General features: G+C 42.9%; 1 protein-coding gene across 1 annotated transcript in view; it reads left to right on the plus strand.

Moving 5' to 3' along the window:
• The window catches only part of LOC311020276 (protocadherin-16-like), a 71,542-nt gene extending 59,784 nt beyond the window's left edge, over positions 1–11,758 (plus strand). The window contains exons 11-21 of the mRNA XM_084020237.1: positions 2,045–2,284; positions 3,375–3,500; positions 3,608–3,817; positions 3,906–4,772; positions 4,861–4,974; positions 5,055–5,266; positions 5,577–5,728; positions 6,157–6,287; positions 6,539–6,825; positions 6,915–7,056; positions 7,478–11,758. Of these exons, the coding sequence (XP_083876363.1) occupies positions 2,045–2,284; positions 3,375–3,500; positions 3,608–3,817; positions 3,906–4,772; positions 4,861–4,974; positions 5,055–5,266; positions 5,577–5,728; positions 6,157–6,287; positions 6,539–6,825; positions 6,915–7,056; positions 7,478–10,068 (5,072 nt within the window). The 3' untranslated portion in view covers positions 10,069–11,758. The remainder of the gene's footprint in view (positions 1–2,044; positions 2,285–3,374; positions 3,501–3,607; positions 3,818–3,905; positions 4,773–4,860; positions 4,975–5,054; positions 5,267–5,576; positions 5,729–6,156; positions 6,288–6,538; positions 6,826–6,914; positions 7,057–7,477) is intronic.
• Positions 11,759–17,987: the final 6,229 nt, after the last annotated feature.

The raw sequence follows: 17,987 nt of genomic DNA on the forward strand, positions 1-17,987 counted from the left end.
AGTAACCTGTAGAATCCAATAGTTTGATTGTTATTGAACATAATTTGGGCGATTTGTACAATCAATTATAAGTGGAATGTGGAAAAAAACTTTGGGAACCAAATTATGATTATTAAAGAAATAAGTTCCAAGTAAAGTTTAATTTAGACTTCTGCAATGTCTTTCCCTATTTCTTGTACATATACAGTATAAATATACTTGTTAGCACCAACATCAACAGCAGACTTAGTTTGCAAGGTACCAGGAAAGCTTTTCAAATCATGGACTTTCAGTGTGTACTCACCTACCCCCCCATCCCCCCTACACTAACACTTCTAATACTCAGCGTAAATCTTAATGCCACACAATTCTTGCTTCACCTTTCATGACTTATTTCTTTCATTTGGAGGCCAGACAGACAGATCGCCCTGCCAAATATTAAATTCACACACACACACACACACACATACAACCCATCATCTGTTATTGTGGATCTCTTCCCATGAAAGACCAAAGAACCTCCTGCTCAGGCTTCTGGGAACCATTAGAGAAGGGATCAGTTACACGTGTTTATGTGTATGCACGTGTGTGTGTGCGCGCGCATGCGTGTGTAGGTATGCACATATGTGTTTGTGTACTCCCATGAGACTCTGTCACTTAGTCGGTGTTGACCTTGGGCTATTTGGTCCTGTGGACTTTGTTGTGGTGTTTGAGACACGAGTCAACGTCGGCTCCACCCCCCCTTTTCAGTCGCCAACTGGGATGTCCCTTAGAGCAGCCCGAGGATGGAAACATTCAGCATCTGTCATGCATGCCACTCCTGCTTCAGCCCAGTATGTGTGCTCATCTTGAAGTGTTTTCATGCACACTGGTTATTTGTTAGAGGACTGTCAGATTTAATCCTCTGAGCACCTGGTTTGCTCCCGTTTTGGGGTCAGTGACCGGAGACCTGGTATCATCATTGCACATTGTCTGTTTTCACTTCTTCTGCTCACAGTTAACCACAATAGAGAGAACTATTATTAGGAATACATAAGGTCACAGAAGGAGACACATTCTCATCACTCATTGTCAGAAGGGAGGTTATGAATGTCACGTTTAGAGCGCAGGGAGAATCCACTGGTGATATGGTTAATTGCTTCTTTCCAAAAGACAACACCGTTCATGGATTAACACATCACATGTTGATAAATGACTTCTGCATATAAGACAAGAAAAATGTGTTTGTTGTCTCAGCAACCTCAGCTAACCCTCACCCCCCAAGTGTTGGTGCCACAAACCTCACATAGGGTTAAGATGTCGGAATTGAAAACATCCAAACATGAAAACCTTCCCCTGTTTCCCACTGTCGTTTTTTTTCTGCCCATGTGTTATCAGTGACTAGATATAAGGCAGGATCACAGAGGAGTCAAATTTGGTGAAAATATTCCAGCCTGTAACTCCTATCAGATTAAAGGCTTAGGGGCAAGTTATCTCAGTCCTAGCTAGTTCCAAAGCAAAAGCATGAACAAAAAAGATAAAACCAAAACAGCCCTGGCCCTCTTTTTTTTTTTAACAGTTGCAGCATGAAATTCAACCTGAATCAATACAAGCGCTACGCTCTAAGGGCAGGATAATGAAAAGGCAAGGGTGCCCCTAATATCTACAGAGCACGGCAGGCCTGGCTGTTGCGTGTCTAGAGCGTGTGTTTACTGCTTCTTTCTTGATGGCTGCGGCATTCTCCAATGGAAAATCTCGTAAACTGTGGCCAGACTGTTGGGCTGTTAGAGCGGTGGTGGTGGTAGCACTCAGGTAGGCAAAGCTGTGTGTGTGTGGAGGAGATTAGCTCTGATTTGGCCCTCACACGGCAACGTTTTCACACTTGCTTTTTAAATCACATGACTACACAAAACCATGGAAAGTGGTATGTTTTATTGCCGTTGATAGCATTCTTTGGTACCGTAGTTGTCGTGTGTGACTGCGTCTGTGAAACAGGCTATAATAAAGCAAACCCACACACAGACATACACACACACACATACAGGAAATCGCTCCTCACATTTCACCCTGATTCATCTCTCTACAGGATCTCTGTCTATTTTCAAACCTCTGGACCGCGAGGAGCAGGACGTCTTTAACCTCACAATAACCGCTGAGGATCATGGGATACCCCAGCACTCGTCCAGCCAGCTGCTGTGTGTCCACGTGATTGATGTTAACGACGAGGTGCCCTGGTTTGAGGAGAGCCAGTACGAAGCCCAGATCTCTGAGAACCAGCCTCCAGGAACTAGTGTGTTGACAGTGTCCGCCTCTGATCTGGACCAAGGTGAGACCTTCGACGTGCACCGACATCGTTAGTGACTGCAGCTGTGGTGTGTAACCCTACTGACGTGGTCATTTGCAGGTTACAATAATAGTAGGTTGAAACTGGATGGTTTATATTTTAGACAACAAAGCTACATGTAACCATTGTTTCAACATATATTTTGATGTAAAACGTGTCCTTACATGATGAAATGGCATCATGCTGATTATATGTTATATAGTTAGATATGTAAGCTAGATGTCTGAAAGACGTTCAGCTAAACTCAGCTTGGTTTTAAATAAGACATGCAGATGTCCGATGTCTTTGAACTGTATATGTGTATATGCAACTGTAAATTACCTAAATGGTGCTGTATGCGGGCTGCACGGTGGTGTGGCTCACAGCATGAGGGGCCCGGGTTCGGGTTCCTTCTGTGTGGAGTGTGGATGTGTTAGGGTGGGTTCTCTCCAGGCTCTCCAGCTTCCTCCCACTGTCCAAAGACAACCAGGGTGGGGGATATGTTCATTGATGACTGAATTACCCGTGTGAATGTGAATGGTTGTCTGTGTAAGTGCACACTGCTGTATGTTATGTGTGTATTTTTTTTAAAATTGGTATCAAATCGTGCTGCTTCAGCAATCAAGATCAAGAAGATTCTTCTCAGCGTTCAAGCGCTGAGTTGGTATGTGTTCACATTACAGGCATTAACATTTGTTTTTAATTGAGGACTCAGGAGGGAGGGGGTGGGAGTACAGAAAGGGTGCATTCCCTCGGACTTAGTCAGAAGCACATAAAACAGAAGGATTATAAACTTTCTCTCCAAACGCAATTAGTGAAGTAAACAGGTGAGGTTGCCAGACTGCTCTCTGTTAGCAAACTCTCTGGCATCCAGACACCTGAGGGAGGGCCGTCACTGCCAAGCGCTTAGACAGCAAAACTAATGACATGCAAACAACAAGCTATTAACAAGATAAAATCCTCTTTTTTTTTGTCACACAATTACAGGTCGTAAGTATCAACTTTCTAAACTTTGGTGACATTTTGTAGCTTTGTTTGTTTGTTTAAACTCCATGTTTAAATTAAAGCAACATTACTGTGTGGCTCTCTGTAGGAACCAATGGGCAGGTGGCATATGGTGGTATCTCAGAGGAGGGTTTCAGCATCAACCCAGTGACCGGTGTAATAACAACCACTAAGTCACTCGACAGGGAGCTCCAGGAGTACTACACCGTGACAGGTACTTCCCTCTGACTGTTCTACACCGTCACAGATTTGAGATACATACTATTAATTGTTACTTGGTGAACAACAATAATGATGGGTGTTTTCTTTATGTATTGAAAGTTTATGCAAAAGATGAAGGCCTTCCACCCAACTATGCCAAAGCCACAGTGAAGATCAGAGTGCTTGATGAGAATGACAACGCCCCATTCTTTGGGCGTCTCTACTACAGCATAGAGGTGCCTGAAAACCTGGAGGCATTGCCTCTGTTTACCCTGAGAGCCACTGACCAGGATGCAGGCGATAGTGGGGAAGTCAACTACAGAATTGCAGGTGATTTGGCATTTTGTTTACCATTAAGTCTCTAACTGCATAAATCCCAATGATTTTGCATTTTTAGAACGTTTTGCTCTTCTTGCAGCTGGAGATCCATTGGGAGTCTTCCACTTGGATAGACAGTCCGGTGTGCTGTCCACCTCGAGGCCTCTGGATCGGGAGAAGAGGGCCGGCTACACACTAACAGTCACGGCTCAGGACAGGGGCCACCCTCCCCTCAGCAGCACTGCTACCGTGGAGGTGACCGTTCTGGACATCAACGATCACAGCCCCCAGTTTCAGAGTAGCAGCTACACTGCAGACGTTTCCGAAGATGTTCCCATTGGCTCCCTGGTCCTGGAGGTGAAAGCCGTTGATCTGGACCAAGGCCCCAACAGCCAGGTGGTGTACTTTCTGAGCCGTGGCTCCCAGAGCATGTTCATCATAGACCAGAACACAGGCCGCATCATCACAGCAGCGCCCCTAGACAGAGAGAGAACCGCCTCGTACACCTTTGATGTGTGTGCCACTGACTCCTCCCCCGCATACCCACGTAACTCCACGGCTCAGGTGACCGTCTACATTCAGGACGTGAACGACAACGCACCCTACTTCATTCAGGATCCACTTATCGTGAACATCTCCACCAGCGGCGTGTCCAGCCGCCGAGTGCTGGCCACCATGAGGGCGGAGGACAAGGACTTTGGGGCCAACGGCTCTGTGTTTTATCGTTTCGCCAACCCTGTGAGGGGTTTTGCCATCAACTCACTGACGGGAGACATCCAGGCCACGGAGAAGCTGCAAACTCTGACTCAAAGCCAGAGAACTTTGATAGTTCAGGCCATGGATCAGGGCAACCCGGCCCAATCTTCCTTGGGGGTGGTTATCATTTATATCAGGGAACAGAGCTACAGGGGGATTCGCTTCTCTCGCACGGCTCGAGATGTCAGTCTACATGAGAACGCTGCAAAAGGTTTGGATTTTAGAAGTATTCTTACTTGAATGTATAGTATAAATGACGCCATGTTGTTTCAACCAAGTGTGTTTTTCTAAACTTCTAGGCACAGTAGTAACACAGACTCAGGCCCAGTACCCCGATGGCTCTCAGTCTGGTATCAGCTACAGTATTTTCAGTGGAAACAGAGTGCAGTCTTTTGGAATAAACTCCATTACGGGTAAGTGTACAGACGGCACCATTATCTTTAAAACAATACATTTACAAATCTGACGCATTGTTATTTTTGTGATTATCTAGGTGAAATATGGGTCCAGAAATCCGAAGAACTAGACTTTGAGGAGACCCCGAAACTCCGCCTTGTGGTGAAAGCTGAGACGGCATCCTCCAGCTCCTACATGGCTGTCAACTTAATCCTGCAGGACGTCAATGACAACTTGCCACGCTTCCAGCTCCAGAACTATGTAGCCTACATTAGGGAGGCACAGGGCTATGATTTCCCCATAATTCAGGTGCAGTAGCCGGACCCCCACTCATTTATTATTGTTGGCTGGTTTTAAAGTGTGAAGTTTTTGGAAAAGAATAACTCATGCTTCAGAAATCTGGATAGTTTCAGCAGTGTAGATACATTACTCCGTTCAGTCTCATGTGTTCTCAGTGTCCCATCTGAATATACTATAGAATCATTTGTGCCACATAGCCCGTTTTTATTAAGTCTTGACTTCCAAGTCCAATATTGCTCACTAGTTCATGTTACACTGAAACGGCTCTTGCAAATATTTTCAGATTTTCATTTCCAAAATGGGTTGGTAATTTCTGCAGGTTGCTGCAGATGACCTGGACCAGGGACAAAATGGTCAGGTGACCTACTCTATCAGGTCATCATCTATGAGTGGCTTGTTTAAGATCGACCCGCTGACCGGCAGCATCACCACCGCTGCCATAATGGACAGGGAGATCTGGACGCAAACAAAGTGAGTTTTTCTCTCTCTGTAACAGTATTTCCATTAAAAATGTAAAATATATAAGAGTTATCATTATTTTAAGGTTACATTGGGTTGTCTTTTAACAAAAGGACTGCTCAGAAAATGTTTTTGCTATTTCTGTTATAGAAAGAAATTGAATGGAAGAAATATAAATGAATGGATTTTCATGCACCAGAGTCTGTCAAAGTTATATTAAAAGAATCATGTTTGCCCTGCAGATATTTTAAAATTAGATTTTTTTGATTTTCAATAACTTTTTAATATTGAAAAATAAGTCATTTGTAATAAATATTATATATGAATCTTTTAATGCTCATTCAGAAACAAAAGGAGGCTGGTCTGGCTGGGGGGTGAATGTCAGCACATTACACAACCGGGTTCAAAAAAGTTAACGTTCATTCATTGTGTGACACCAGGCTTGTTGTTACGGCAACAGACCGGGGAACCCCGCGGCTGGCTGGCTCTGCCACCCTCTCTGTGATCATTATCGACCTCAACGACAACAGTCCAATGATTCCTCTGCATCGGGAGATCCGGGTGCCGGAGGGTAAGTCAGCTTCACGGTGAAGTTCAGTGATCTTATCATGAAGCCTCACATCACACTCCCTGGCAGCTCACTCAGTGGGGCTCAGTGAGAACAGTCTGACCCTATTACAAAACAGGTTATTGCCAAGTTAATTCCTTGTCTATTAGATTAAGGCTCTCTAGAACAGGATATTTCTAAAAATATTTTTTTTCTACGTGGAATAATAATCTAAATATGTTCTTCTCCTGACGCCCCACCTTATTATCATACAGATACCCTGATCGGCACAGTCATCACCCAAGTAACAGGAAATGATGTGGACTCAGGGCCAGCCCTCTCTTACACACTACACCTGGATGCAAACAGCCAAGGCATGTTTGGGATTCATCGTTACGGAGGAGGGGTGTCTCTGACTGGCCTTCTGGACTACGAGAAAAGGACGTGGTACACTCTGACCGTCCGCTCATCCGACTCTAAGCATCAAAGCGAGGCCAACCTCACTGTGCTGGTGGATGATGTGAACGATAATGCCCCCACCTTTACCCAAGACTTGTATCAGGTGCTGCTACCTTCCACACATGTCTTTCTCTTAGCTGCTTAAATTGTTGAAGTGTGTGTAATGGGTATATACTTATGTCTGTATTGTAGGTAACGGTATCAGAGCACCTCCCAGCAGGCAGTGCAGTCATCACAGTAACAGCCACTGACCGTGACTCTGGGGAGAACGGGAAGATTACCTACAAAGTGATGTCATCAACTAGGGGCGTCTTCTACATTGACCCAAGCAACGGTAAGGTTACTGTGTGCACATTCAAGGTTGTGTAGAACTGTTTGTGAACCAGAGCTACACTTAATTACCCTTCATAAAAACTTTTCCCCCTAAGGCTCTTCTTGGATTCACATTTGGGGTTTGGACATATTTGCAACAGGCATTGCAAAATATTTAATCATTTTGTTCATTAAATGTTATTGAAAGCCAAATGTCATGTTATTTGCCTCAGATGTTTTGCTTGAGATCTTGAGCATTTAAAATAAGTGCATTCTAAAAGAGGTCTGTTTTTGCCTTAAGCTATTCTGTCTCCTATTTCCAAATGCTCTTCCTCTGCCTCCAATATAGTCCCATTCAACAGCATGTGCAACAGTCATTGTTATGAATTTATTTATTAGTGAACTTTGATCATGAAATGATGACGTTTTTGTTAATCTTGCAGGTACTCTGTTTGTCAACCAAAAGACCGAGTTTGATTTTAAGAACCCCTCCATCCTGGTGGTGATTGAGGTGCGGGACCAGGGCACTCCATCCCTTTCATCCATTGCCACTGTCCAGGTACAAGTTTCCGATATCAATGACAACGCCCCCATCTTCCACCAGTCAGAGTACAGGGCCACCGTGTGTGAAGATGGCCTTCCTGGATCAACTGTTCTGACCTTAGAAGCTGTGGATGGAGATCTGTCCCGTGACAACTGTGGTTTTGATTTTGCCATTGCCAGTGGCAACTCGGGTAACACCTTCCAGATCGAGAGCAGTGTGCGCTTCTTGGAGGGGCACGGCTTCCAGACCGTCGGAAGCCTGATCCTGGTGGAGGAGCTTGACTTTGAGGCAGTGCCAAGTTATAACCTGACTGTCGTGGTATCAGATCGAGGAATCCCTCAGCGTAGCTCCAGCGTGCCCATTCTCATCAGTGTCACAGATGCCAATGACAACCCTCCGGCTTTCAGTCGAGCCGAGTACAGTGTGGTGCTGAGCGAGGCTGCAGCAGCAGGGACAGAGATCTTGCATCTGTCCGCCACAGATCCAGACTCTGCTCCCAACGGAGAGGTGCAGTACTCCATAAGCTCCGGGGATGAGACGGACCTTTTCCAGGTGGACCAGTGGACCGGAGCCTTGAGGCTGCAGAGACCTCTGGATAGCGAGAGACAGCGGTCCCATATGATTGTTGTCCAGGCTACTGACGGTCAAGGGCACTATGCTTTGGCCCCAGTCACTATTGAGGTGATGGAAATCAACAATAACAAGCCCTTCTTTCCCCTCAAAACAATAACTGTTAGCATCAGGGAAAACCAACCCCAGAATGCCTTAGTCACCATGCTGCATGCAATCGACCACGACAGAGGGGCTTTTGGACAGTTGAGGTACTACATGTTAGACAACTCTAAAGAGGCAAGAGAGGCCTTCCTCGTGAACCAGACTTCAGGAGAAGTACGAACTCGCTCTACTTTTGACTTTGAGAAGGTAAACTTCTTCCATTTTGCTGCTGTTGCCATGGATGCTGGCAACTATTCTGCTACTGTAACAGTGCAGGTTTATGTTACAGGGGAGGATGAATACGATCCCGTTTTCACCTCCTCAGAGTTCTCATGCGAAGTGCCCGAGGGAGCAAAGAAAGGTCAGAGCATCGGAAAAGTGCAAGCCAGAGATGAGGACGGCGGTTTGGATGGCATTGTCCTCTACTCTCTAGCGGGCAGTTCCCCTTATTTTGAAGTCAACAAATCAACAGGAGTCATTTCCTTAAAGATAGACAGCTACAGTAGACATACGAGTCGCTCTAAAAGAGAGGTGCGTCTCATGACACTGGACGTGTCTGCTCACAGCCCTCTGATCACGTCCCGCACGGCAGTGGCCAAAGTCAGTGTAGATGTGACCCATACGGCTTTTGGTCTCAGCTCAGACATGAATATGCTGCTCATCAGTGTCATCGCAGTTTCACTTGGGACCATAGTCATACTAATAATAGTTGCCGTGGCACTCTTTTTTGTGAAATTAAGACGTCGGAAGAAGGAGCAAAAGACACATGCAAGAACACCAGCGGCAGGCACCATGCTCCACAAGTTTGAGGAAACAAAGATAGCAGCGAGTGAAATGATTTACCATCAGGCCCTTCCAGGATACACGGCTACTCAGAGTGGCAGCAGTGGGGGTCCGTACACTCGTGGAGGATCCCTGGATCCCTCCCACTCTAGTGGCCGTGGCTCTGCGGAGGCAGAGGCAGCAGAGGATGACGAGATCAGGATGATTAATGAATACCCTCGAGTGTCAAGTATCTCCTCCTCCATGCAGGAGCGCATCTCTGCCCGAGGTCCGGACTCTGGAATCCAGCAGGATGCAGATCAGCTATCAGACGTGTCCTGTGAGCCTTCCATAGACTGGTTTAAAGGAAAGAAACTGGGCAATCTGAACGGTACTTTATTAGCTGGCCAGGTGCCGGTCTACAGGGATGAAGGGAGTGGGTATGTAGGTGTGGGACGGGGACTCAGCATCTCTCACCCTAAAGATTATACTTTCCCAGAGGATGGAAAGCCTGCTGTTGATGGCTCCCTGACAGCAATCGTGGCCAGTGATGAGGAGCTGAGGGGCAGCTATAACTGGGACTACCTGCTAAACTGGTGTCCCCAGTTCCAACCTTTAGCTAACGTATTTACTGAAATAGCACGTTTAAAAGATGAAACGGCTCCTCCTCATCCTCGCAGGTCATTTCATCACAAAGCGAAGGCAGAGTCAAGAATTGACCCCCCGCCTCTCATAACCTCAGTGGCCCATCCTGGGGCCAAAACCGTACCTCCGAAGCCCGCTGTAGGGAGGACGTTCCCCCACTTGGCTTCTTTACGAAGATCCCCCCTCAGCGCGGAGGGATCCATATCCTCAGTCGCCATGTCTCCAAGTTTCTCTCCCTCTCTCTCGCCACTGGCAGCACGCTCTCCTGCAGTCACACCCTTCAGTGTCTCACAGGGCCCGTCTGCATCAATGATCAGCACAACTGAGCACCATTTAGAACACATCGAGGAGGCAGAGCTGAGGATTTAAATTCTAAAGACAAATTTTCCTCTTAAGGGTGAATTAAAACTGAGTCTTGCTGTCCCAGACTTGTTCTACTGTATGACCACAGGGGCTGCAACCTTTAATGCGTCCATGTTATTCTCAAGAGAACACAAGGTTACATTAAGTCCAGATAGATGAAGTTGTAGTGCTTACTGATGAAAAACTAAACTACATGACTAACTGGCCACGATGGACTATGCCTCTTGTTGTGTGTTTTTGTGAAAGAAACTCCTCATTCTTCTGTTGATCAGTGTTAATTTGCACATTCAAATGGAGATTCATACATGATGTCAATATTTTGTACAAAAGCATTGTCTATATTTTTATATTTACATGTGGTTTCTGACAAGAAATGGCATTTAAGTGTCAAAAAGGTTGCGAAAACCTCAGAATATATTTCTATATTTGTAGTTTGTACTGTATACTTGTTTGTACTGTAAGTTGGTTTTATCTTGTAATTCTTAACCTTGTGGTTTTTAAAAGAAGCTCTTCATCAATGCTTTATCGATTGGGATTTTGTTACAGATTATTGTAAATATTTATAAAGGAAGAGACATCCTTGCTTGAACAAATGCAACATCAGTCAGAATAGAGTATTGTGTGATCAGATGTTCTTCTGATCCAGTGTTTGATCTCACATCAAATAGTAATCATGAATGTGAAATGCTGAAGAGTTGTCTTATTCCTCAACACACCTCCATTCCCTGCAAAGAAAAAAGGAACTTGACACCCAATGAACTCGTCCTTCAGGTGCCCTGGCTTTAATGTCTCACAACGAGCCTTATTGCTCTCATTTAGCATCGTTTCAATAATACATGTGAGGGAGAATATTGAGCAGCTACATTGTAAATGTAATATTGTCAGCAGCCTAATCATTCCAGTGAATGTAAGCAGATCTTTGTCTATTCATCAAATGTCCCTTAGTTCATTTATTTTTTTAATTTTCAAATTTTACTTAAGGTCTAAATCAGTGCCATCATTTTTTTTTTGTAAAGGTTTATTGACGAACTGTAATGAATGTTATTCTTGAATACGCCCTCTCTTTTCACTATAAAGAAATACAAACAGGATTACATATGATGACGGAAGTATGAAAAAATACATATATTTTTATGAATGTTCAAATACCACCAGAGAATATTTCCTGTAATGTAATGCCTTTACATTGATGCCTACACCATAAATACATTTGTGATCATAATTGCATATTTGAAAGCCTTTACAAAGTAAAATAATGTGTATAATTGCATTAATAACTACGTAGAGGTCTGCAGTGGCCTTGATGTGGATTCCTCTCTTCAAATTATTATAAAAGTATGTCGTTTGCTTAATCCCCAGTTTTAGAGCCTTGCTAACATTATCTTAGCAACACTAACATCTGCAGTAGTTTAATTTATTTTATAGGGAGAGTTCGGAAGCTGAGGCTCGGTAAATTATTTACAAGCTATTTTGACCATGGCCAAATATACATGAACACTACCTATTTGATAGAAGGTACCTTGTTGTTTGTTTGTTTGTTTTTTGTATTGAACAGTGTTACCTGCCACTTACGTTTCATATTTGTCCAACTGCGTATTATTGTGCCATAGACGAGAAATCCTCCAAATGTTTCACACTATTCTAGGCTCGTCCAGAGAAATGTTTTGAGCAAAAAGTGCCTGATTAAAGTACTTATGCGAACACATTGTTGCCTCTGTCACATCTTTCTCCGCTCAAGATTATGGTAATGTATGAAAAATTATTCATATGGTAATAGTTATTATGTGCAGTTAAGTTTCCAAAGATAACCAATGTTTTTAATTCAATATATGTAAGCAGCAGGCAGTGCACAACCATCATTCTACCCTGAGGATTTATAAATTCGGCTCCTGTGATTGCTGATGTTTTATTGATTTAGGCACCTTCAGAGGGCTAAGCAGTATTTTTTGGCATCCCAGACCTCCAAAATCTAAATCCAGCTAAAGTCACTACCCTGTAACCCCAGGCAGTATAAACTTTGCAACTAAAAACTCCCTCAAGTCCCAGCTGCAATATGAGAAATGGACAAATGTGAGCCTCAAACAGCCCAGCTCAGTCGCAGTATTGTCCCAATCTTAAGAAAACGTATCTCAAATTAACAATATTTGACTTAATGATAGCTATTACATGTAATTTAGAACTTTATAGGCATATATGATGTAACACAAGCACAATACACAAATTATATAAAGTAATGGCTTTACAGATGCCCTCATTTCTACTAAAAGCATGAAAAAAAGTTCCCCTTTTCCAGTTAATGCTCTTAATGAAGCTTTTCCAGCACAAACGGAGACAAAACACAAGACTTTGGAATAAAATGCACTGCAAACCGTAAAGAAACTTTCAGTTGTTTCACAAATTCTCACATCAGGCTTATTCCATTCATACATTTGGAGCCAGTCATAACATGGAGCCAGACTTATTTCCATCCAGCGTTTGTGTACAAACACCCATTCATCTACTTTGCCAGAAGATCTCATTCACATTATGTTTTGCAGCTCCGAAGTCATTCATCATGTAACTCTGACCACATCAAATCCAAGGTCAAATCTCACTTATCTTTAGGCGTATGCAACTGATGTTCTCACCACTATCCTCAAGCTATTATTACTGCGCTGCTCTTTTCCCTTCTCTTTGTTTTGCTACTTAAGAAACGTCTGTGGTGATGTTTCTAGTAGTTGCCCTCGATTCCCTATTCCCAACATCCACAACAACATGGTGAAGTAAAGCACGGTTGAGAAATGTGCCTATAGTCAGGCTTTAGTATGATGAGAATGTTTTAATGTTGTACTTTAAATCTCTATGTTTAAAAGGAATATAATATTGCCAGTGTGACATTATGAGCATGTCAGGACACACTCATGTGCACGAATGTGCAATAAAAGCATACGCAGCCGGCCAGCTATGTAAACGAAGCAAGGTGAAGCTCTGATTCCAACACACGCAGGGAGAGTGACTTCATCCTCTGCTCAGGTAGACATTAATCCAATATGTCACAAGAGTTGTTTGCTGATATATTAATGTTCTAATGTTACATAGAGCTCCTTTAACAAGTGACCGTGTTAACCGGTGACTGTGACTCTCAACATGTCCTCGTAAACGCCTTTAATTAATTTTCCAATGCATACTCATCTGTGTTTATTATCTATGGCAACCATAGCAACCACAGATGCTCCCGGCGGAAAATCACCAGGTAACATGGTCACTCATTATTCTGACAACCGAGCATGCAACAACCAGACAATTTGATGCTGATAACGGATTTAATTCAATGTATAAAGCTTGCTATAGCTGGTCTGGATAGCTGCAGAAAAACAGTTGTAAAAATGCTTTAAACTCTCTAGAAATACATTTATCTGAGAACTTTTGAACTTTTTTCATGTTAGAATTAATTCATGTCAACAATGTTACTAAATAGTGTTATTTTTTTTAGTATCCAACACCACCTGTCATGAGAACGCATTGCATCACTCTCATATTGCCCAAGGCAGGACAACACTCCTGCTGCCTGATGAAACCGAGCTGAAAGTGGACCAGCGCCGTATGTCGGCTCCGAGGCCTGCCTCTGACTGGTTATGGAGCTGAAACCTAAACCCTGTGGTATTCTGAGCAATTACACACACATGCACACACGAATGCAAACAGAGTTGAGTGTGTGTGTGTGTGTGAGTGTGTGTATTTTTTGGCCCACGACTGGAAATATGGGCGGAGCTGCCTGAATTGGACAGCCAGTTGATGATACACTTCAGCTTGAGTGTCATAGCAGACTCAGGTCATGAGATGAATGCTGTGACCCAAATCAAGCACCTTGGATCAGAGGCCAGTATATACACAACAAAACTCAGATGATATGAGTAAGAGGGCAAAAGCCAAGTCATTACTCGAAGCTCAAATTAAAGCCTCGGCATAAACCAAATGAAATCTATCATTTTCCCGTCAACACAAAGTGGATACACAGGAGGCTGCTCTGTTAACATGCAATCTTCAGGGTGCCCTTCTCCCTTCCCTGACCTACTGCCTCAACCTCTGTCTCTTATGGAGTGATCAATGCTGTCATGCCTATGCAATACTAAACATTAATCTCATGCTTTTGACCTTCATAGCTATTGGTCATCATCAACATTGTGCTCATGAGGCAAACTTGTGTTTTAGCTTGGAAACTAGCAAAGCATTTTCTTGCATTTGCTAAAATGCCGTAAACCACAACCATGATGATAACAAGTTGTCCAGGAAGTGAATCCACTTTGCAGTTTCCAACGAAAGCTACTGGATTTACTGTACATTATGTATTAACTACAAGTTGAATTTAAAAAATATTAAATAATTTCTGCTAAATAATAAAAAAATAAAATATACGTTTTTTGTATAGCTGTAAGAGGCTGGTGCCCCTTCACCCAATTAATATTATCCTTGCTTTTCACATTTGTTTGTTATTATGTTTGTCATCATGACTAATAGTTATGTCATAATGTCCATTAAAAACTTGGAAAGCAAAGCACACTCATTAGTATTCTGTTTCAGTGTGGCCATTAAGCTACTCGTATTCATGCTGTTCCTGCTTAAAGCTGCTTTATTCACAGAGGAAGCATGCCGCCTTTGAAATCCTTAAACCTGCTTGTGTTGTTATTCATATTAATCAGTTCCACATTTGATCAAAGAATATGCCAATCAACCAATGTTATTGTTTTTTATTGTCGAATGATTTCCCTTTGTTAGCCGTCTAGCAGCCGTCTGAATGGATCCAATAGTCTCTTTTTCCTGAAACGCATTCAGAGAATGATTCATTACCGCTCTGGTGTCATCATGCTCTTCACTGACAGCCATATCTGTGAAGCTTTTTTGTCGCTTCGCGATTCAAGTCCCGCTTCTGTCAGTTGAATTATGTATTAGCTAAAAGCTTGTGCACATTCGTGGTGGTGCTACATCGGTGATGAGAACCAAGTGATTTAATTTTCCTCATGCAAATTTCAAAAATGTGTCCCTAAACAAAAAGACAAGTAACACCTTGTAACAAAGGTATTACATCTTTAAAAACATCATCTGATCATCTGACAGTTACATTCTAGCTTACACTTTGATGGATGCAAGTCGTATAATGTACCTATACTACACATATACAGTGAGAATGTAGTGGAACTGGGTCACAATGTTTGTCTCAACCCTTTTAAATGCTGAGCTTGCATTTCTCTAGACATCTGTGAGCTTGACATGACGGGGGCCTGGCGAAGCACAATTACTCTTCATGATGAATTCATTCCATTATATAACCAAGCTAACAATATTAACATCGAGGCACAGCACCGTATTTTAATTAAGTTTTACTCAAGACCACCAAGAAATGTTGGCAGGAATCGGCGAGTGACTAAAACAGTAATTGTTTACCCAGACTACAACAGGTCAGGCCTTTAACTCAACCTGAACGATGGTAATCTTTTGTCAACACTATGTTAAAGGTCTTTTCTTTTTTTCAGAAAGAAAGACCTGAAGTTAAATTTGGCTGAATGGGAATTAACAGCTCATAAACAACTGTACCTTTCATCACAAAAGGCTAGTAATAGTGATGTAATGTATGTAATGTAGATTTTAGGTTAAAAAAATGTGCCTTTTGTTGTTTTATGGTCTTGCATCATTGCCCTGTTTATTAGTTGGAAATGTGGAGAGAGAAAAATGCTAATATTGGTGGGAAGGGCTACTCCCAAGTAGACACTAAGCACACTTCTTTATTTAATAATGTGCTTGGTATACCAGACTATAGACTAAAAATTCTAGAGAAAACCTTCTGTGGAGTTGCCCATTTAAAAAGGCACTGGGGCCCAGGATGAGGCACCCAGTGTCAGAGGACCGACACTTTCATGCAGCATGCCTACCTGACATTAAAGCTAGCCAAAACTTTAACCCTTGCTCATATGTTCCAGAGAACGTTCATGCTCTTTAGCAGTAGAGGGCTTATATAGCCCTGAAGGCATAATGACTTTAACGACTGGCGGATATAATGGTTTTAACATGGCTTCTGCAGAAGAGCTTGTGCCATGGCTCCTTCTCACTGTCTTATGTTCAAAAGCACTTTCTATAATGAAGCTACCAAAATAGGCAGACTTTCAAAGGTAGTTAACCGTGGCGAGATAATGTCCCTCTTTTTTATAATCTAGGCAGTGATCTCATTTGATGACATATGTGACAGATAAAAAGATGAATACCAGCTGCAGAGATCAGTCAATTGTGAAGTGAATCACAGTGTATAGGATATGGGCTTATGGACATAAGGAATGGGAATCTTTGCATTCTGGTGTGAGCTCCTTTGTCTGCAGGCCCTTCGGTAAGGATCAGGCTCTTTTCTGGAGAAGCCCAGGCTACCGTCCAGTTAAAATGAGGCCAGACCAGAGAGAGTTCTCTCTGCTCATGCTTGGATTACCCATAAACCCCTCATACCTGCAGCTTGCACGGAAGTCTCCGCTGCTTGTTCCCTCAGCAGAGGGCCAGGCTCCAGGGATGCTTCAACCTCAGCTTACCACAATCCTTTCTCCAAACACTCCAGAGAGACTTTTTTTCCCCCTCCGATCCTCTTGTCTCTTACGAGTTCTCTTTTTTCCTCTGCTCTCTCTTCAAGGTCTTGCCAGGCTACTTGCGTGACTAGAGGGAGTGGAAAAAAAAGGTTTCGAAACCCATTGGCACGCGAGCCCCAAATCTATTTTTGGAGAGTGTTCTTTTTTTCTTTGAAAACAAAAAAGCCACAGGGAGAAATAGGCAATACTGGGGTGAAGGGGGTCTGTTTCTCATTTGGCCAGGCCTGCCTCCTGTCCTGCCCCGCCAGCGTCAGAACCACAGCACTATGAGGAAAGAGGGTGGCTCAGACTAGGGAGGAGAAGTGTTTTTCCTGCAAAACCGCGGCCAAAACTATGGACCCTCATCTTAGCCCTTGTCACTTAGCAACCGGTCCAACCTGCTTCCCATTACTAGGCCATCTGCTTGTGTTTCAGGCTTTACTTTGTTTTGATTTGTTTCGCCCCTTTTTAACTTTTGTCTTGAATTTAGCATGATTAAATTACTGCATTTAAATTCCTCCTTCATTGTTAGTTCATTTGCATCAGGCCTGCTGCAGAAGCATTTACTGCAATGCAGCCTATGATTTAATTCCATCCTGCTTCAGTGATTTGTTGCAGTTATTGTATACGGCGGTTTGTGGAGAAGACGATGAGCTAGGAATTCAATAAAATTATGTATGAGGCGTTTATTGTTTGACAATTGTAGTACATTCTTCACTGTTTTAGCCGGATCGCGGAGTATTACATTAACAAAAGAGGCTTACAACAGCACTGAGTGTTGTGCATTTAACTTTAGTCAGTGCTTTGAAGTAACATTGAAGCGAATGACCCATTTCTTTGAAGCAGAAGCAAAACAGTGATGATGTTGGATGGCAACAAAATGATCAGCTGCAAAGTGAATGCCCTGTAAAATAAAAACCACCCCTTCATTTATGTGACAGCAACGCAATTAACATAATTTTTGCATAATCTTACAACTGGCATATGTTATCCTCTTTTGATCATTGATGTTGATGTTTGTTTATGCTAAACTGAGATTCCCTTAGTTCTGATGAGAGGAGGCTACACAATGACACGGGATCTCGTCTGAAAAATACTGCACTTAATTAAAATGATGATGATGTAACCATTTTTAGGACTTTTATGTAGGGCCATTAAAACAACTAATCTGAATTTATACTGACAACAGTTGTTATTACACCCATCTAAGGCAAAAGATGCTGCAGTCTGTCAGTCTGACATGCCAAAACATTATGGCATGAATGAAAATGGAGAGCTTTGTGGTTGTACAGCATAATGACTCACAGCAGTGTGCTGCTGCACTGATGACGAAGTGTTTCCCAT

Source organism: Eutrigla gurnardus (assembly GCF_963514095.1).
Source record: "Eutrigla gurnardus genome assembly, chromosome: 10".
Lineage (NCBI taxonomy): Eukaryota > Metazoa > Chordata > Actinopteri > Perciformes > Triglidae > Eutrigla > Eutrigla gurnardus.